This window comes from Strigops habroptila, chromosome 6, assembly GCF_004027225.2.
Source record: "Strigops habroptila isolate Jane chromosome 6, bStrHab1.2.pri, whole genome shotgun sequence".
Taxonomy (NCBI): Eukaryota; Metazoa; Chordata; class Aves; order Psittaciformes; family Psittacidae; genus Strigops; species Strigops habroptila.
The window spans coordinates 38,610,058-38,631,781 of NC_044282.2; the positions used below are offsets into that span (position 1 = coordinate 38,610,058).

At 44.8% G+C, this 21,724-nt stretch overlaps 1 protein-coding gene across 3 annotated transcripts in view; it reads left to right on the forward strand.

Annotated features, from left to right (window-relative positions):
• ELOVL5 (ELOVL fatty acid elongase 5) overlaps positions 1–3,140 on the forward strand; it is a 38,891-nt gene extending 35,751 nt beyond the window's left edge. For all 3 annotated transcript variants that reach the window (XM_030489893.1, XM_030489895.1, XM_030489894.1), the window contains one exon: positions 1,202–3,140. In XM_030489893.1, coding sequence (XP_030345753.1) covers positions 1,202–1,333 — 132 coding nt within the window. In that variant the 3' untranslated portion in view covers positions 1,334–3,140. The remainder of the gene's footprint in view (positions 1–1,201) is intronic.
• Positions 3,141–21,724: the final 18,584 nt, after the last annotated feature.

Here is a 21,724-nt window from a genome sequence, read left to right on the forward strand (position 1 = left end):
AGAGCTTTATGTAAGAAGCAGCTTTCCAGTCTGAAATAAAACAGGAGCCTATGAACCTGTCAAAGACCCAAAGGAATTGTTCATTACTGCTCTTACAAGGGGAAATGCTTGTTTTATATCCAGGGACACTTCCCAAACTCCCAACATGCGTAATTCTGGTTTTGGCTCACCTTTACAGATGTTTGTATTTCTTTATGGGAAATCAGGATTTTGAGTTGTTTCTACAAAATTGATTTCAAGTCTGAACAGATCCAGACTTGGATTTGTGGTTCTGAGCAGTTCATATTCATGCTCTGTGCAAAGATGTACCCATCTTCAGAAAACCAAGCCAACGCAACCTCCTGCCCCCCCAAAAGGCAAACCCCATTACGTGTTTTAAATTTCTCTTGAAAGATTTGAGCATTTTGGGTCTGGTAAAAGTGACTCATGGGGGGAAACATAGCAGGCTTCCCTATCTGATCTTGTACTTAAATCCAGTCCTGCGGTTTGTATCACTTGCTGCATATGAACTTCCTGATTAAACATGATAGTATGTTCCAAATACTACTTAACTTTCTTCATCAGTTTTACTCATATCTTAACTTCTAACTGTTTAACTTTCTTTCACACACACATTTTGGGAAACATGCTCTCGTCAGGCAACTGAGCCCCTGTGACTAAGATTAATTCATCTATGTTTTTTCCACTGACTGTAATTTTTGTTGGTGTCCCGAGCCTCCCTGATCCTGTCAGCTTTTGCTTCCTGTGTTGCCAGTGCAAATTCCTTTCACATTTCTGTCTCTGAATTTCCCTCACTGTTCTTGTTTATCCACTTCTTCTTCTGGCTTTGTTCAAGGTAGGCACCTGCAGTGCATCAAATCTCCTTCCTCACTTGTCATTTTGAGTATATTCTTGTGCCATAGTCTGCTCATAAAATCTCTTCCTTTGTTTCTATTTTACTCTTAACGTAATACTACCAATGCTGCCATCATACTACCAAGCCTTTATCTTTTCCAGTGAACTAATTCTCTTGCTGTGATGAATGAAAGGCATAGTATAGCCTCATACACAAAAAATGGTAGAGCTTGTTGGACTCTACCACAAGCACAAGGTCTTTAATAATGATGGATGCAAGTTTACTTTTGTGTTTCTAGAGTTACTGTGAGGAAGCAGTTATTTATATCTATCTAAGCAAAACCATGTGTCTTTCCATATATTCTAGACTTACAACAAGAAGGCATCCTCGAGGAGGAAAGAGTATCAGAACGGCTCTACAGCCACAGTGAACGGGTACACAAACAGCTTTTCTTCCCTTGAGAACAATGTGAAACAAAGGAAACAAAGGAAGGATTGAAGACCAAACTGAAAAACCATTTTGATAACCCCAACAACAAAATCATCTGATTGTAAGCACAATAAGAGTTGTGCACTAATACTCTAACAGCTACTGTAACTATTCCTGCCTAGAATAGTGTGATTTATGTAGGACTTAACCAGTGCAAACACCCTAGAAACTGTATACAGAACATAAAAGTAAGTTAAAGTTTAAAAGTAATTCTGGGCTGTCACTGACCCCGCTATAGACTGTGGAAGGGAGTATTATCATAGTATCCAACACTGCTGTTGCCTTACTAGTCAATATGATAGGTGCTGAATTATAATTCACAATTTGAAAACACTGTAATCTAAACCTCCATTTTTTTTACTGTAGATCATGCATGTGATTGTAGAGGTAATTTGTACGATGCTGGTTTCAGTAGATAAACACACATGCCTTAAATTAAAAAGCAGGGCCCAAAGCTTATTACTGATTTAAAAATTAGGGTATGATGTTTCAACTTTTCAGTTGACTGACTTTTTAGTAAAAAGTCATTTAGAAGAATCCATTCATCATTTTACTGTTTTGTGTGTGATACACGACGTTAAGTATCTCCTACGCGATACAGTGAAATTGGAAATGGCTCATTTAGTTTTGTATATTTGGCTTTAACTGACTAAACAGTCACAAACCAGATGGAAAAGTTATTTTACCTTTTTAATAGATCTTATTTTTTTATTTCAAGTAATGTCACTAATGTAAAATTAATTGGCGCTTACACAGTCCAGTAAGACTTCAGTATTGTCTCTGAGGTTTAGAGTGTGCACAGGGTGGACCCATCTTCTCTTTTCTCTTTTCTCTTCCTTTTTTTTTTTCCTTATTTCTGAGAATTCTTAAATGCTAAATGAAGAGTGGTTTTTAATATGGAAGCTGACAGAGTTTCAAGTGTTACTACCATGGCCATATCCACAGTTTAGGAGCTACTGTTTGAGACTGTGACATATCTGAAAGTGTATTTAAAAACGAAGACAGAAAGATGCTTTTCTGATGGAATTGTTTGTATTTAAGTTGGTGTTTGTACTGTTCTTCATGTAGCATGTGTTCATTTATAAAATGTGCCTAACACAAATATGGTGGTTTTTTTCCCAAACAAGCAAAATTAAACAGTCTGAAGTTTTTTAAATGTTACTGAAATGTGCTGGAATGTCTGTTTCTGTAATGTGAGTTGTGTATATCACTGGTAATGTTTTGGCTTGTTATCTGAGGATTTGGTTTGAGTGCTTGTTGAAGTTACTCCTTCTTGTAAAATCTTGCCTTGCACATATGAGGAGTCAGTTGCAAAGCCAATATCTGTTGCTGGTATTCTGGTATCTGCCGTGGTGGGGTTCTGCTTATGAATATTTTATTCATTAAGCTCTGAAACATTGAATTGTGCAGGATGTACTGCTGGTCATCACTCAAGTTTAACTATTTGTTTTTTGATATTTATATAAATGCCAGTTCTAACATGTTTAATTTTATTTTTTTTTTTTAATCTTTTTTAAAAATTTTGCACATCTCTTAGGGAATTACTAAGTTCTCCTACTAGCCTTGTGGGGTTTCATTCCTTGTTTTGAAGGAGACAGTATCTGTTATGTTTACATTATCAAAGCTTGTGCGTGTGTCTTCATTTCTAGGTACTGGTTTGCAGAGTCTTTACATAGCTCAGTACAGCAGCTATAATGTTCAAAATAGGCTGTCTAAATGTGCTAGAAGTAAACCCTTGGCTCATCGGAATATACCTACATTGTTAATGTTTGACATGGTTTAATCATTAAAACACTTTTGAAGATCTCTGCCTGAATTCTGGTGGGTTTGTACAGATCTAATGCATAGCCCCATTCTGTGCCAGAGAAATTCAGCGTACCAGAGATTTGGTAACAAGTTCCTTACAGAAAGCTTTGGCTGTTACTAAATGCTGTTCCCTTGCCTGGCAGCAGAAATACTTGTCCGTGTGATGGATTAAACCCCCTGCTGTGATTACTGACTTGCTGAATACAGAGCAGCCCAAACAGCTCCGAGATGATTAGTGCCAGGAGCAAAGCTTAATGTGGCCCACAGGAGCTTTCTGCCTCAGATGTCCTGTCTGTAAAATGGGAATAATACCTCCTTTCAAAATGGGAGCATTTTTGCAATTTCCTGGTATATCTCCCCTTGCTCTTAAGTGATTGTTTCTGAGCCCTCTCCAATTTGAGTGTTAAATCAGTGCGTTGCACTGTTAAAAAGTGTGAATACCCCAACTGCTGGGTCATGGACATACCAGGCACCCCTGGGCTGGGGTCACTCAGGCACTGAGATTCCTGAGTTGGCAGAGGGTAGTGGAAAAGCAGAGAACAATTCCAGAAATTCAGGAGATCTTTGATTGATTGTCTGTTTTACTTAATTCAAGACAGATATTAAGTAAGTGCTGGAGGTTCTGATAGAACTTCTGCCACCAAAACTGGGGCAAAGAAGTTCTCCAAAGCTCCAAACCTGCTCTGGAGGTTGCCTCTATCTTTGATATGTGGTGGCTGTCTTGAGGTGTAAGTCTATAGAAGCGTGTGTGTGTGCGCGCGCGCGCGCGCATTGTATGAGACTGGAATATATGTTGTTAAATGTATGCATTCAGAAAAGCACTTGAAGCAGTGCAGGGGGTGGTTAAAACACGGCTAGAGATCTTGCTTGTTGGTACAGAAGATTAACTTACTTACTTACACTGTCACTGCCACCTTCTTTCCAAGAATTACTGAGCTGACAAAGGTGATTAGTTGTAACCATCAGGATGTTGCAAGAACTGGTTTAAAAAGCAAACTTGAATTCAATTTTCAGCTTTCAATCCACTTAATTTAAATAGACGGATATACAAGACAAGATCCACATGTTTCTCAATTTCAGTAGAGCACATTTGGGTGAGCAGGGGAAGTATAGTCCCCAGGGATTTCCATAACATGACAGTAGCAGAAGCATATTTTAAGTCACAGATGCAAAAATAATCTCAAACAGAAAGGGGGGGAAACGAGTAACAAATGCCCAGTATAAAAAAGTAAATGAAAGTGTGTTCTGTTTAAGTCAGGCTGGGATGTGGAGAAGGAGGAAAAAGAATTACATGGCGTATGTTTCAAGGATATATAATGTAGATACTATAGGACTGTGGCAGGTTGACCCTGGCTGGACTTCAGGTGCCCACCAAAGCTGCTCTATCACTGCCCTCCTCAGCTGGGCAGGGGAGAGAAAATAAAACAAAAGGCTCATGGATCAAGATAAGCGCAGGGACAGGTCACCCACCAGTTACCACCATGGGCAAAATAGACCTGACTTGGGGATAGTTTAATTTATTACCAGACAGGTAATTGGCTCCTGTCAGGAGCCTGCTCCAATGCAGGCTTCACATGGGGTCACAGCCTTCTTCGCGCATCCCCCTGCTCTGGTGTGGGGCCCTCCCTGTGCTGCAGGTGGAGATCTGCTCCACCATGGACCTCCATGGGCTGCAGGGGCACAGCCTGCCTCACCATGGGCTGCACCACGGGCTGCAGAGGAATCTCTGCTCTGGCACCTGGAGCACCTCCTGCCCCTGCTTCTGCACTGACCTTGGTGTCTGCAGAGCTGTTTCTCTCACATGTTCTTACTCCTCATTCCAGCTGCAGTTGCTGCTGTGCAGTAACTTCTCCCTTCTTAAACATGTTATCTCGGAGATGTTTCCACCATCCCTGGTGGGCTCAGCCTTGACTGTGACCACAGCAGAGCAGATATCCCCACTGCAGCCATGGTGGAGCAAGTGGACATGCCCTGAAGGAACTGCAGCTTGTGGAGAGCTCACACTGGAGCAAGTTTATCCTGAGGGATTGCAGACCATGGGAAGGACCCATAGTGGAGCATAGAATCATAGAATCATAGAATCGTAAGGGTTGGAAAGGACCTTAAGATCATCTAGTTCCAACCCCCCTGCCATGGGCAGGGACACCTTGCCCTAAACCACGTGGTCCAAGGCTCTGTCCAACCTGGCCTTGAACACTGCCAGGGATGGAGCATCCACAACCTCCCTGGGCAACCCATTCCAGTGCTTCACCACCCTCACTGTAAAGAACTTCTTCCTTATATCTAATCTAAACTTCCCCTGTTTAAGTTTGAACCCATTGCCCCTTGTCCTACCACTACAGTCTGTAAGGAAGAGTCCCTCTTCAGCACCCTTGTAGACCCCCTTCAGATACTGGAAGGCTGCTATGAGGTCTCCATGCAGCCTTCTCTTCTCCAGGCTGAACAGCCCCAACTCTCTCAGCCTGTCTTCATACGGGAGGTGCTCCAGCCCTCTTATCATCCTTGTGGCCCTCCTCTGGACTCGCTCCAACAGTTCCATGTCCTTTTTATGTTGAGGACACCAGAACTGTACACAGTACTCCAAGTGAGGTCTCACAAGAGCAGAGTAGAGGGGCAGAATCACCTCCTTTGACCTGCTGGTCACGCTTCTTTTGATGCAGCCCAGGATACGGTTGGCTTTCTGGCTGCAAGTGCACACTGCTGGCTCATGTTAAGCTTTTCGTCAACCAACACCCCCAAGTCCTTTTCTGCAGGGCTGCTCTGAATCTCTTCTCTGCCCAACCTGTAGCAGTGCCTGGGATTGCCCCGACCCAGGTGTAGGACCTTACACTTGGCTTGGTTAAACTTCATAAGGTTGGCATCAGCCCACCTCACAAGCGTGTCAAGGTCCCTCTGGATGGCATCCCTTCCCTCCAGCGTATCAACTGAACACACAGCTTGGTGTCGTCGGCAAACTTGCTGAGAGCGCACTCAATCCCACTGTCCATGTCGCCGACAAAGATGTTGAACAGGACTGGTCCCAACACCGATCCCTGAGGGACACCACTCGTTACAGGTTTCCAACTGGACATCGAGCCATTTACCACAACTCTTTGTGTGCAGCCATCGAGCCAGTTTTTTATCCACTGAGTGGTCCATCTATCAAATTGATGTCTCTCCAATTTAGAGACAAGGATGTCAGGCGGGACAGTGTCGAATGCTTTGCACAAGTCCAGGTAGATGACGTCAACTGCTCTGCCCCTGTCCATCACTTCCGTGGCTCCATCATAGAAGGCCACCAAATTGGTCAGGCAGGATTTCCCCTTAGTGAAGCCATGTTGGCTGTCACCAACCACCTCGTTGTTTTTCATGTGCCTTAGCATGTTTTCCAGGAGAAACTGTTCCAAGATTTTGCCAGGCACAGAGGTGAGGCTGACTGATCTGTAGTTCCCTGGGTCTTCCACCTTCCCCTTCTTGAAAATGGGGGTTATATTACCCTTCTTGCAGTCATCGGGAACTGCACCTGACTGCCAGGATTTTTCGAATATGATGGACAGTGGTTTAGCAACTTCATTCGCCAGCTCCTTCAGGACCCGTGGATGGATTTCATCAGGTCCCATGGACTTGTGCACGTTCAGGTTCTTAAGATGGTCTCGAACCTGATCTTCTCCTACAGTGGGCCTAAGGTCTTCGTTCTCACAGTCCCTGCATTTGCTTTCCAAGATTTTCGTGGTGTGGTCAGAGCATTTGCTGGTGAAGACTGAGGCAAAGAAGTCATTAAGAACCTCAGCCTTCTCCAAATCCATGGTAGCCAGTTCTCCTGATAGCTTCTGGAGAGGGCCCGCGTTGTCCCTAGTCTGTCTTTTATTTGCTACGTATCTATAGAATCCTTTCCTGTTATCTTTTACATCCCTTGCCAAACTTCATTCTAGCTGGGCCTTAGCTTTCCTAACCTGGTCCCTAGCTTCTCGGGCAATGCTCCTATATTCTTCCCAGGCCACCTGTCCTCGCTTCCACCTTCTATAAGCTTCTTTTTTCCCTCTAAGTTTCCTCAGCAGCTCCTTGTCCATCCATGGAGGTCTCCTGGCCCTCCTGCTGCACTTTCTTCTAGTCGGGATGCAACACTCTTGAGCACGTAGCAAGTGATCCTTGAATACCGACCAGCAGTCTTGGGCCCCCCTGCCCTCTAGGACTGTATCCCATGAAACCTTACTAAGGAGGTTCCTGAAGAGGCCAAAGTCTGCTTTCTTGAAGTCCAGGGCAGTGAGCTTGCTGCATGCTCTTCTCACCGTCCTGAGGATCTCAAACTCAACCATCTCGTGATCACTAGAGCCAAGGCTGCCCTGGAGCGTCACATTTCCGACCAGTCCCTCCCTGTTGGTGAGCACAAGGTCCAGCATGGCACCTCTCCTCGTCGGCTCCTCTATTGCTTGAAAGAGGAAGTTGTCTTCCACACAGTCGAGGAACCTCCTGGATTGCTTGTGCCAGGCCGTACCGTCCCTCCAACAGATGTCAGGATGGTTGAAGTCCCCCATGAGGACAAGGGCCTGCGAGCGTGAGGCTGCTCCTATCTGTCTGTAGAGCTCTTCATCCACAGAGTCCTCTTGATCAGGCAGCCTGTAACAGATCCCCACCGTAATGTCCCCCATTGCTGTTTTCCCTTTGATCCTGACCCACAAACAAACACTCTGTTACCTCATCACCCATCCCCAGACAGAGTTCCATACTCTCTAGCCTATCACTGACATAGACAGCAACGCCCCCTCCCCGTCTGCCTGGCCTGTCTTTTCTAAACAGCCTGTAACCTTCCATTCCGACACCCCAGTCATAGGAGCCATCCCACCATGTTTCTGTGATACCAATGACATCATATTCCCGTAGCCTTGCACACATCTCTAATTCCTCTTGCTTGTTCCCCATACTACGGGCGTTTGTATAGAGGCACCTTAGCCGAGCTCCAAATGAAGCCAACTCAATGGCTGGGGCAGCTGGAACATCTCTACATCGCTCCAAGCACTTATTACAGGTGCTGGCAACTGACCAGGAGTGTTGGGATGGATCAATGCTCCCCTCCCCCAACACATCTAGTTTAAAGCTTTCTTGACCAGCCTGGCAAGCCTCCTACCAAAACAGCTCTTCCCCTTCTTTGTCAGACCAGCTCCACCAGCCTCCAGTAGATCTGGCTTCCCAAATGGAGCCCCATGTTCTAAATAGCCAAACCCCTGACTATGGCACCACCATTCTAACCATTTATTAACCTGCCAAACACGCCTAGCTTTTTTAAGGTCCTCCCCTTTGTCCTGGAGAATCGATGAAAAAACTACCTGAGCTCCAGAGCCCCTAACCACCTCTCCCAGGGCTCTGTAGTCCTTCTTAATGTTCTCCAGGCTACTGCTATCTATATCTCTAGCACCCACATGGACCACTAGAAGGGGGTAATAGTCAGCAGGACTTACTAGAGCAGGCAGCCTCTCAGCAACATCCCTGATCCGACCCCCTGGCAGGGAACACACCTCCCTCGAGACTGGATCAGGCCGCCAGACGGGTGCCTCTGTGCCTTTCAAAGTAGAGTCCCCTACTACTGTGACCCTCCGCTTTTTCCTGGAGGCACCAGGAGTGATCCTTTTTCTGGTGCATCAGCAGGATGCTCATTAGGTGTGGTGGGTGCTTTCTCATTAGCCCCCTGCAGAACCGCGAAGCGGTTCTGGGTGGGGACATCAGATTTAGGAGGAAGCCCCTTGTCGTTAATTGTCCTCTTCCTCCTTTTTTTGTTCGTTTTTCTCGTGACTAATTCCCAGCTTCCTGGGTTTCTGCCCTCCTTCTTTCCTATATGAGCAGAGCTGGACGTTTGCAGCCCCTGCACAGTTTGGGCCTGGAGCAAGCAGCCCAGCTTCCTCTCAGCTTCCCTAGCATCTTTTAGCTCTCCAACAGCCTCCCGCAGCTCAGCCACCTGCTGCAGGAGGACCTGCACCAGGGCACACCGAGAGCAGCCCTGTCCATTGTGCACCCTCGCCTCAAGAGACCAGTCGAGGCACTTTCTACACTCCGAGGTCTGCGCCGCAGCCTCCCCTCTCGTCGGCTCTGTCTGGGTGCCTACGCTGGCCACCGCCGGGGCAGAGCTCCCACAGCGGGCCCTGCTCCTGAGGCGAGTGCTCACCATCCCGCTCGCTGCCCGCTCGCCCCGCCTGCGCCAACTGCTGCGCCACGCCCTGACTGCCGTGCCACACCCTATTCGTCACGCTCCCTGGGATGGGTTTTTAGCCACTGAGGGCTGGTGCCATCACTCCTGGCGCCGCCCCCTGTGAGTCAGCTGCTCGCGTCAGCTGAGCTGCCGGCTCCTGGGCAAGTCCTGTCGAGGACTTGAGGCTCCTCGGTGGCTCTTGCCGCTCCGAACTGAGGCTCCTGGACGCTGTGCTTCCCCCCGCTCCGGTGTTAAAGGCGTCCTCTCTGGAGATACTCACCTCGGCAATTGAGCATGCGGAAGAAGGAGCAGCAGAGAGGAGATGCTATGGACTGACCACAACCCTCCACCACCACTAGGAGCAGGGAGGAAGTAGAGGATGATAAGGGGGCTGGAGCACCTCCCAGGTGAAGACAGGCTGAGAAAGTTGGGGCTGTTCAGCCTGGAGAAGAGAAGGCTGCGTGGAGACCTCATAGCAGCCTTCCAGTATCTGAAGGGGGCCTACAAGGGTGCTGGAGAGGGACTCTTCCTTACAGACTGTAGTGATAGGACAAGGGGCAATGGGTTCAAACTTAAACAGGGGAAGTTCAGGTTAGCTATAAGGAAGAAGTTCTTTACTGTGAGGGTGGTGAGGCACTGGAATGGGTTGCCCAAAGAAGTGGTAAATGCTCCACCCTTGGCAGTGTTCAAGGCCAGGTTGGACAGAGCCTTGGGCAACCTGGTCTAGTGTGAGGTGTCCCTACCCATGGCAGGGGGGGTTGGAAGTAGATGATCTTAAGGTCCTTTGCAACCTAAACCATTCTATGACTCTATGAAGGCAGCTTCCTCAATTGCAAAGAAGATCTATCAAAGCCCACGAGGTACCATGGCACCAGAAAGCGTAGCCTAAAGGAAATCAACCATCATGGTGCAGCCAGAGCTCTTGTAGTCTGGGAAAAAATGCTTCCTGGACTGAAGCAATTGTTTTGATTGAGGTTTTTTACCTTGTTTCTTGCAAGTCTAATTCATGTTAAAGCAACACTTTTTCCAGGAATCTGGCCCATAATTCTTGGAAAGTTTTTAAAGACAGAGGAGGAACCTTCTGTTCCCTGAGAGAAGGTAGCACAGTGGCACCATGTGTGGAAGAAGCCTGTGGTCAGCAGAAAGGTCCCGAATTTCCTCGTCAGGGGAGTTAGCTCACACCCTTCAGAGACAGCTGAACAGGGATGGTGTCCCAGTGTGTGACAGCAAGAAATGCAAAATCATTCTGGTTGCATTTCATTTGGGAACAGGTAAAACGCCAAGGGAACTGAATCTGTTGGCATAAAAATGCCAACAATCCTATAAGAGTTGTCTCCACCTGTGCATTTGCTGCTCCTGAGCTATATAATGGGGAATGCACAACTCCTACGGCACAATTGCTCTATTACTGCCTTAGACTTGTCTAAGTGAATATTCATGACATTCCCTCTGGGATTAGCCAGCATCAGAGGTAATGCTATGTGGTGGCAAATTATGTGGTAAAAGTACTTAAAGTGAAACCAAGTGAAATTTCTTCCACACATACTAAAGCAAGGTATCGTGCTATTTGTGTAGTTGATCAGACATATGGTGTCTCATCTCATTTAGCAAGCGGGAAGCATGTCTTCATGAACTGTTCTGTCTGCCACTAGAAGCCAAATGTTTACTAACTGCTACTAATTCAATATTACCAGCTGTTGTAGGAAATCAGAATCTCAGCTCACATAGCAGAAATAGGAGATTTTGAAAAGAAAGAAAGAAAAAGATCTGTCGCCTATGCAGCTACCTAAGTACCTTGCTTCCTTTAAAATCAATAGGAGCTCAGTGCTTCAGGGCCCTTCTAGGTCTAAGTTCCTAACACATTTCTGTACCTTCAGTAAGGATTACCTCTCCCATAGATCTTCTGTTAATTTATCGATTTACTTTTGCTTCTCACAGTGCTCAGGATTGGGAGAGAGAGTGAGAGGGGCTCTTGGTGTGCTGAGCTATTAGGGATGAGACATCTTTGATGCAAATGCACTTCTGCTCAGTAGAATAGTGATGAGTTTGCCGAAAAGACCAGGAAATACCTCCCATGCATACAGATGGCGTAACTATTATTGGCTAACTATCGCCAGCTTTGTTTCCTTTTAAAATTGTTTGTACAGATTTCTGCAAATCATCATGAAAAAGACCCTTCTGTCCTCTGAACTTTAAATAAAGAGCTAAGAAGTTGTCTTTATGTCTGACCCTGGTTTCTGCACTAAATAAATGGGAAGAATTGCTGCATATCCCCACTATTATACAGCTGTACAAGTAGATTTTGAAATGAGAGGGAACCCCTGAAACCAGACGAGGTGATTTGGTGCTGGATGCTCTGCATGGTTTGTCAACGTGTTTTCAAAATGCAGTATTTAACAAAAGTTCCTTTGCAACAGAGGAAAATCAGAATAATTAATAGTTAAATAACTAACTCTTATTTGGTCAGAAAGGAGCTAGATATGTTTTCAATATCTATTTCTATCTATCAATATTTTCAGAATTCTCCAAAAGCTACCTGGCTCCAGCTGGCCAGAGCACTTAGGAAAACTGATAGTCAGTGTGAGATTTTACTTTATGAAGTAGAAAATAAAAAATGCCCCCAAAGCAATCAAATAAATAACACACAAACCTCTCTCAACCAAAAAGCATTCATCCCGCCCTGCTGAAACAAGGCCAAAACAAACAAGCAAACAAAACTCCAAATCACAACTATATGATAAATTTTGCCTTCTGGCTTCAGAAGTGGAGAGAGCAGCTCTAAGTAGCATCTGTAGGGGTGGTTTGTGTCTTATGCAGATGATTTTAAGGAGGTTTAAGAACAACGTAAGCAAGCACTGGGGTTCTAAACCAACTCTTCCAAGGGTCAGGTCTGGTTAAGCTCAGCGCTGGTGTCGGCCTCGCTGAGCTGGCTGAGGAGGAGAAGCAGAGGAGGCGGCTGTGAGACCTGGTGAACAGGGAGAGCACTCCGAGGATTCAGAAGCGGATGGGGGGGACAACTCGGGGCCGCGCACCCCAGAGATGCGCTATGAACCGGTGCCCTCTCCTGGTGGCACCTGCAAGGTGACAGCCGGGGACAGGCTAGTGCCTGCCTGCGCGGCGGGACCAGGAGCGTTCCATAAAGAGCTGGAGCTGACGCTAGTGACAAATATCCCATCATTTAGTACCAGCGAGGATGCCATATAAATATTTACACTGTGATACAGGTTTCACAGCCAGAGGCTTTTCCCTTGTGACTGCACTGTAGTCTGTTCTTCAAAGACCATGCTTAGACCCTTTTTAAAAAAGGAGGACTGGACAAAAAGGTAAGTATTAGGCAAACAGGGCTCCTGTCCTACACTGGAAACATCTGGACCGTAGTTCCTAGTAGTATGAATGATCAGAGAGTAATTAATTTTGCATAACAGAGAGGAGAATAAAATAGCATGTTGCCCTTTATTTCACCGCTGCAAAGGCTTTGTAATCAAGAGCTTTTCCTAGTGTGGAAACAGGGGTCATAAAGGAAGAGGAGATTAAAAGCAAGTGCATCCTACGTAATGGCTTTTACGATGCATCTGACCTTGACTACACAAATAACCTTGGGAGTTCTGGCTTTCAGGGCAGAGCAGGAGCTATTTTGAATAAAATGATTAGAATGCAGATCTCTGTATCCTGGTGCCCAGGACTATCTCAGACCATTTTATAGATAGATGTGAATGAATGCATTTAAGCGGGGAAGAGAAAAAGAACAAACCCATTAAACTCAGCCCAAATCTCTAATCAAATGTATTTTTACATTAAAGCTTAACCTGTAATGGCTATTAACATAATACATCACCAGCTGTCCAGCACATACAAATGGCTGGTAATTATTTAATAGCATTCAGTATTTATCGTGCTTTATACTAGATTAAGTTGGGTAAGCAAACCCCCAAATGTCTGGCCTTGGAAGAGAACCAGGAAGCATAGTGTTAGGAGAGCAGCTCCTCTGTGTTGTAGAATAAAGAATCCTCCCTGCTCTGACACCTTGGCATTTTGTGGATCAGACCAACTCACCTGTAAGCAAACATGATAATGTACAGAATTATGGGAGTACAGAAAGAGTGAGCTTCTAAACCTGAGTGATCATTTGGTTATGCTAATTGGACAATCAATGTTAATGGTAATCAAGGTCCTGCACTTGTCTAGAGATTACAGCTGGAGCACTGGAAAGACCACCGTTGGCCCCTTCTGTCGAGCAAAGCAGGAGGCTATTTTGGAAAAAAATGATGGTACATGGTTAGTGGAAAACATTCAGAGGATGCAGAAGAGAAACTGCAGGCAAGAAAGAAGGATGCCCTGGCGGCAGTTTTGAGAAGAGGGACAGGAAGAGAAACTGGAGAATATGAACTGAATTGCTCTCATTTTCAGCAAGGCAAAGGGGATTCTGCATAGATGTGACTATGACACCAGATCAGTATTCTGATCCACTGCATTTACTGTCTGTCTCAGCATTAGGTGCTTAACGAATACCCAAAACCATCCCTGCTCTCTGCAGAGCAGCTGCAGCTCAGGCTTGGTGCAAGGGTAGGTTTCCTTCAAGCAGCACTAAGACACATGTTCTCTGTCTTTACTCCTTTCTTCCTTTGGCCTTATGTCAAATGGCTGCATTCACCATCTAGGCACAATTTTGCTTCTCGGGATGTTAGTCTGGGTGAAATGATTACAGCTGGCAACCATGCTGCCTCTTTTCCTCTTGTCTGTACAGAAACCTCATGGTATACTTCAACCTCATATACTAATGGCGCTGTTTGCTAGTAGCACCTTCTGGAGCAGATTACCTGGTAATGTTTGGCTTACTGAAAACTCTCCTGCATCTTACAACTCTCGTCTCCAGTCTTGATAGCTCTTGCTGAATAGGATTATTTAAAATGTCTATAGAGGGAGAAATAGGTTGACATTCAGAGGAGCAGCATCCCAATACTGATGTTGAAACAAGTTCACAACTCTTGGTCATCATGTTAACCCTTGACGCCTTTCAGACAGAGCAGTTTGCTGACTGTGTGTTGTGGGGAACACCTCTCTCCTTGCACCCGGCCTCCGTCCTGGGCAATGGGAGCTCAGTACGAGCTGAGACCCATCCTGGGGCAAAATTGAAATACAGTGGAGTATGGGGGCAGTGGGAGAGGAAGGAAATTGGTTGCTGGTCCTCCTCCTCTCCTCAGTGCCACCAGCCTTCCTGGGCCTCTTCTAAGCACTGTGCTTTGCCAGACCACCCTGGAGGAGTGAGGATGGCCAGTGACCGGAGAGAGCTTTCATTCTCTGCCCTCTGTGATGCTCCTGCACCAAAATACTGCCCCTGCAGATGCACTCATAGCAGGGGCCTGGCAAGTGCCCGGGAACCCTCCCAGGGGAGCACCATGTCCATTGTCTCTGAACACCAGGTACCACTGAGGCCTAAGACAACATTTCCTTTCTAATTACTTTAGACGCTATTTTTCAGTTATTTTGTTGAAAATATAATAGGTTTTTTTCCCTATGGAAAAAGTACACATCTCCATTTCTGTTGAAGCGATGTATGGAGCAACACAACACAAAAATACTCTCTTAAAAGCACTACTAAAACATAAATTGAAAGAGGACGCAGAGCCTTAGGTGTCTGGGAGTCTGCTCGATGTTTGCCATACTAAAGCAGCCACTTGTAAAGCAAGCCTTGTCCCATCAGCTGCTGAAAAATCAGTGCATCAACTTTCTCTCAGAATAATGATAACAAACATATTTGATGACTGGACCAGAAATGTGCTTTTCCTGCAGAACTGTAATAACTTTGCTGGCTGTTGAGATGCAGGTTCCTTCTGAGGGAAAGGTTATATGTTAATCATTCATGGTATAATGTGAAGAAACCAGGTCATAAGGAGACTGAACACATTCTAAAAATAATGTAATCTGGTGGGGAAATGAAGATGTCTGCAAGATGCAGACTTAGAGGACACTCCGGCTTGACTCTTTTATCCTTTGAAACTGAAGATCCCAGATCAAATCCTACCTGGGCCTTTTAGCAGCATGAGAACTGAATGAGTAAAGGCAGCATCCCATGTTTAACTTCTAATTGAGTGAGCTTGGATACCCTGCCCACTAATGGTTGGGAGGGGGTGACCTTTTTCCCTGACTCCACTGGGCTTTTAGGCAACCTGAGATACTTTGAAGTGGTTTGTCTGTACTTAAGATGGCTGAAGTCTTTCAATTGTCCTCACTTTTTGAGGATGCTGGATGGCAAAGCACCTATGTTTCCAGGTCCTCAGCCTACCAGAGAGCATCGAGATTCAGGGAGCTGCAGAATAAAGGGGGGACACCTCATCATGTCGTCAGAGTTGATACAGAGGAGGAAGAGTGGGCTCTTCTTGGAGGGGCACAGCAGAAGTTCAAGAGGTACAAGGAAAGGACAAAGGCATAAGTTGCAGCAATGGAAATTCAAATTAAATATAAGGAAAAATTCCTTTACAGTGACTGTGGCCAAAGACTGGCACAGGCTTCCCAGAGAGGCTGTGGGATCTCCATCCTTGGAGATATTAAAATTTCAACTGGTCAGGCCCTGAGCAGCGTGCTACAACTTTGAAGTCAGCCTTGCTTTGAGCTTTGATCTCCAGAGGGCCCCTCCAACCCAACTTATTCTGTGACTGTAGAAATGCAGAGAGCAAGAGGAAACAGACATTTGAGATCTTGTTTAAAGGGGAAGCAACTGTAATAGCTTCCTTCCTCTGAAAAAGTGAAGTGCCTTGAACTCAGCCCAAGCCAAGCATGCCTGCACAGGAGCTGCTGCAGTGGAAAGCCAGTGACAAGTTTATAGCATATGAATTTTTTTTGCATAGGTGAACTCTAAGAGTGACTGAAAGAAGGAAGAAAATGTCACCTTAAAGTAAACAGTTTGAAACCTGAACTTCTAAAAAGAAGAGCTTTGCAGTAATAGGGCAAACAGCACAACCTTATCCTCGTCCTACCACCACCCCCGCAACTGAGCAGTGCTGAAAAGCAAAGGCTGGCACCATAGGATTCCTCCTTCTCTTTCACCTGGAGTTAATGCTTTATGGGCTGTCCTGCTCCAGGACCCCCAACTCTCCTCCAGAGCTAGGCCTGCTCTTCCTAACTTCCTGAGTTTCAGCTGAGTGCAGTCCAGGAGGGCTAGATTACAATTTTCAAGTTACCTGAAACTTAGCTTGTTTTTCACTAGGCTAAATAGGTGTTCCATAGTTCTGGGGGTTCTATCCTGGATCTTCCCCACCAGACACAGCGTAGCTTTTACTTTTTCTCTGGAGCTCAGGAAAGATTCTATCAAGAAAATGTGATGGTCATAGCTCATGCTTTGTGCCCATACGTTTAAAGTGTTTTGTTTATGTCAGGCTCCACTGCCCAGACTTCCACATTTCTTCTACAGCCATTGCTAACTCAGTTTTCTTAACTTGGTTTTAACTCGGTTTTCTTCTGTCTTACTTAATAGTAAGTAAACAAATAAATAGAACTCAATTTCTTGGACAAGCAGACCTATATTCATTTTGAGATGGTATATGATCCATATTTGTTAATACCTGTTGTTGGAAAAATTCACTCTCACTTCTTCAATCTTTTACTTTTGTCCTGTCTCTTTTCAAATACCTTCACATTTTACCAGAGATTCAGGTTGTATTTAGTCTGTTTGCTCCTTTGATTCTTTATTCCGCACTCTGCTTCCTACAAGTGAAAAAACACTCCCCATTCAAAGCCACTTTGCCCCCCAAGGACCACATCAAAGCTCACCTGTGCTGTAATGCGTAGAAGAAAAAAGTGACAATAGCCTGGCTTATTATCAGCACTACTGAACTACCCACCGTGTTAGTACCAGAGTGCTGCTTACTTGTACCTATCATCTTCTACAAAGATTCCATCAAATAGGGAACTGAGCTTTAAAGAAAGGCAAGTTATAAAGATGAAATAGAAAACAAAGCTGGAAGAGAAATGTTTTGCACACTTGGGGGTAAGGACAAAAAATGTTACTGAGGGCTTGCAGGTCATGTTTCTGGAGTTTCTTTCACCAAAGGAAGAGCCTGCTATCTCCTATTGAGGGAAATAAGGGCATTTATCAAAGATACATTGGTTGTCTTTGTCCAAGCTCTGCTGGATCACAGCCTGGAGATGCTGCTGCCCTCTGTGAAAGAGTCACAGCTGATGGGACCTACTACTTTTTCTGTTACTGATTACACGGTGTGCCAAACTATGCGTGTCATCTACTCTTAAACCGGCACGCCTTTCAAAGTCCTGACTGTCAATATCTGCTGCCTCCAAGCTTCAAGTGGTGTGGAAGACAGCTTTGCTCCTGCCCCAGGACACTTTGTCCTCCTGCTCTGTCAGAGCCCTGTGAGAACACTGCTGACTCCTTCCTGTAATTGCCTACAAGTGGCAAAGCCAAAGACTCCCAAGTGCAGAGGGTTTTTCTGTCCATAGACTGTAAAATACACAGATCTCTATCAGTTTAGTACTGTTAGAGAAGCAAAAGAACATGAAGGAGGACAAAGAAAACAAAATGGTCAGGGCAGCAGGCAGGTTGGGTGCGGTGCATTCTCATCCATGAGCACGGGGATTTAAGTGACTCACTGATACATCAACGCTGAGGCACAGGGAGCCTCTCCAGCATTTCCAGCTAAAGAGATCATTTTTTGTACTGAAATGATTCAGTGACCTTAAGAAGCAGCCAGAGGCTCTCTCTGGAGACTGCTGGAGAGGCAGAGTAATCTAATAGATGAGGAAAGTGCACTGAATACATCTTTTCTTGGTCTTGTTAATGATCTCAGCACACACAGCTCATTTCAGCTCGCTGAAAATAGTTGGCAAGTTGTTTCTGAGATTTTCAAGTCATTTTAGAGTTGGAACTCAGTAACCACTGAAAAGTATAAAGCGTAATTTAGTTGTGTAGTGTTTACTTTCCAATGTATTTTTGAGTTCTTTCATAACATAGGTGTCCATTTCTTATTTATCGAGGTCACTACAGAGCACTTTCCCTAAGAAAAATTCCCCCCCAGGGCAAAACTGGAAAAACATTGAGCATTTGGGCACAAACTGCACACAGCTTGGGGCAGAAAGAAGCAATTCAGCCAATCAGTGGGTTATGATGACTTTCAAAGTTTGTTATTCCAACTTTTAGAATTCTGGAACATTTTTTAAATTTCATGTAGCTGTGCTAATTATGAAGACACATCACATGAAATGGGAGCTAGTAATACCTAGAACAAGCAGATAATGTCTGACCCAGAAAAACTTGAGCACCTTATAAATGTGCCTGTCAAACTTGTACTTAGGAATTGCTGTTTCCAGTTCCCATATGATTCAGAAGGGAATTTGCCCTTTGCACAGCTCAGGTGACACAGCAATTCCTGAAGTTATACTGGAGCATCTACAGCACTGTGGGGCCCTCTGTGCCATCTCTGTGGAAACTGATGATTTCTCCAGATGCTGAAAGTCAGCCCAAGTCTTCTGCTGTTTGTAGACTACAGAAAAGCTCTGGTTTGCACACTAACGAAGAGCCAGTATCAAGGAAGAAAGGGAAGCAAGAAAATTAAAATCGGCAGCTGACTGCCCCATAGCATTTTAACCAGAGGTACTTACCAGGTCTGTTTAGCCAAGGAAGAGCTCAAAGGTGGTTGAAAGTAGTTTTACCTTGTGAACTTTCTCTGAAAGTTGTCAAAGACAGTGATAGAAAATGTACCAGAGCAATGCGTAAGGACATACTGTACATCCTGCACCTGCACAAAGCCCTTTCCCATCTTGTCCTCTGCTGTACCTCCTTGTTGTATAACGTAATGGGTATGATCTTAACAGTAGATGTTTATCCCAAATCCAGCCATTTATTTGATTATTTTCCCTAAGATGATGTTTGTTCTGAACGAGATGACTGATTAGGCTTTGGTTTTGTTCTCTGATTCTTCAAAGAATCAAAAGATTCTTTGAAGAGAGGCAGCTTTCCCTGAATGAGTAACCACTTAACCTTTGCATTCCAAGTAGTTTAATGTTTCTGGGTTTATTTGTTTGGGGATTTTTTACTGTTATGTGACTAATAGATGTTGTAGGGATTGCTATAGTCATGGCCAAAAAGTCCACTTGCACAAGTCCTTTATATACAAATAAGTGAGTTTTGTGGCTTAAAAAAAAAAAAAAAAAAGGCTTTGGTGAGCTCAGCTGTTGCCTGACAGCAGCAGTCTCCACCTCCAGGATGGTTACTCACTGAAGGCCTGATAGCCAATCCCAATGACCACTTCCCACATGTCCCTCAGAAAAGCTGCAGGACCAGGTCCTAATGCCAGTAGACAGAATTGCCCCTTTTCTTGATGTTGCTTTTCTCTTTTTCTGTACAAAACCTTGTAGGGATTCATTTCGGTGATTTGGCTGCGTAAAGGGATTACACATATTAGAAATCTTGTGTGCCTCAAATACGTGCCATAGCAGCAAGATTAGAAGACCTCATCTTTATGCACAAGGCAACTTACAAAAGCATCTCTTGCTTGTACTTGTTTAAAACTTACATATTTAAAGTATTTTACATTTTAAATAAGGAGGAGGATCATGAAAATGAAATGGGTGAACAGCAGCTAAGAATGGAAGTCATCACTTGCAAAGCCGGATGATTAAACTGCAGCAAATCCAGGTGGAAAGGAGAGAAGGCTCACCTGGTGAGGAGAGGGTAGTGGGAATTTGTGTCTGACCAGGGTGCAGGCAGCGTTCTTTCAAAGAAGGTATGAAACCTGCTGCTAGTTAGAGGCACAGGAACACCTCTATATTAGCAGCACTCCTGAAGATGTAATTCTTCATATGGAGCTTTCCAGATCAATTTGCTGCCCCTGTCAAGGTGAATTGGAGTCACGCACATACTCTGGAAGGAACAGAAAAGGACATCCTGACTTTCTTTGTCTTTCTCATTTTTCAAGAACTTCTGCTTAGCAGCCTTGAAGATATTCAGGAGAGGGGAAGGAGTGTTAAAAGCAATTTTCACTTGTGTATCAGCAACAATAAGAAAGTAAATTTTGCCACAGAATTAGACTATTCCCAAAAAAGCAACTAGTTAAAATGCAGCTAGAAGAAAGGTAATTCAGAAAGCAGGAGTAAAATTATTTTGGTCTCGGTGTTTTGGAGTGAGCTTTGCAGCACCACAGGTGCATTGTTTCCATAAGGTTAAGATGTATAAATAACACTATATAGCCGGTAGGAGTTCCTGTCAAACCCAGGCTGTGGGTGTCCCTGCAGGCTTCTGCCCAAACATGCATTTGCTGTCTTCCTGCTCCTGGTGGCCTCACAGAGGGGAACCGGTGTCATGATCTGGGGTTCCAGGACAGTCAGTGACAACTCAGTTTTGTTCGGTGCATGCTGTGCCATACCTTCTGTCCTTGGTCTCTGCTTTCCGGTGTCAATCTCAACAGCAAGATTTGTGCAGCCAGGACCATGCTGCACAGTGCCCTTCCTTGCTGCTGTCACAGCTGCAAGTCCAGGAGCTTTAGCTCAGTAACTTAGTGCAGAAAAAGTTGTTGGGATTCATCTTCGTGAAGAACAAATGGACAAGTGAAATGCAGAGAAGATGAAAGACAGGCTTGTCCTTCTGTGCTGATAGGAGCACAAGGTGTAAGGAAACCCAGTAATACTTATTAAACTCCCACTGCAGTTTGTGCTACAGCATGATAGCAGATACGTAGGCAATCACTGGCACATGTCATCAGATTACCAGAAAATTGCTGCACCATGTTATTAGATATGCTGAAAACTGTACTGTATTCAGTTTCAAAGGCAGGGTCCATCTTCTGAGAAGGAGGTGGTTTGTTCAGAGCAGACTCAGAACAACCTACAATACAATGCTGCTTATGTGGATGGCTTTTATAGCAAGGCTTGTCTGACATCCATCAAACTGAGCAGCAAGGCAGAAAGAAACTCTCCTTGTCACGATGTAGTACAAGACAGAAAAGCATAGCCAGCAGAACTAAATAACCTTGGCAGAGCAACCTGGTAATACAGCTGTACAGCTTCCACTACCTAGCCAACTACATTGCCTTATAGAGACATACCCAGCTTTCAGTGAGCTTGGGGTGCAGGTTGCATGAGTGCCTGACAAGGTAGTCAGTCATTCTGCAAACATGGCTCAATTAAGGCAAAAATGGGGAGGTCAGCCTTGGAGCTAATGTACAAACCAGTCATCCTGGGCTACTAGTTTTGCTGCCTATTATTCTTTAAGGAAAAAAAAAATATTGGAAAAGCTTTAGGTATTGTAGATATTATAGATACTTACTGTATTGTGCACTCTCCAGTTAGCTGGGGAATAGATGAGTGTGAGTGGAGAAAGAGAGCAGGGCAAGGGATGTGACATGGGGAACAATACTGCTGTCATCATTTTTAGGAAATTAATCTTTTAGTACATGAGGACTTTAGCTATAGCAGAGTCCACTGGATTT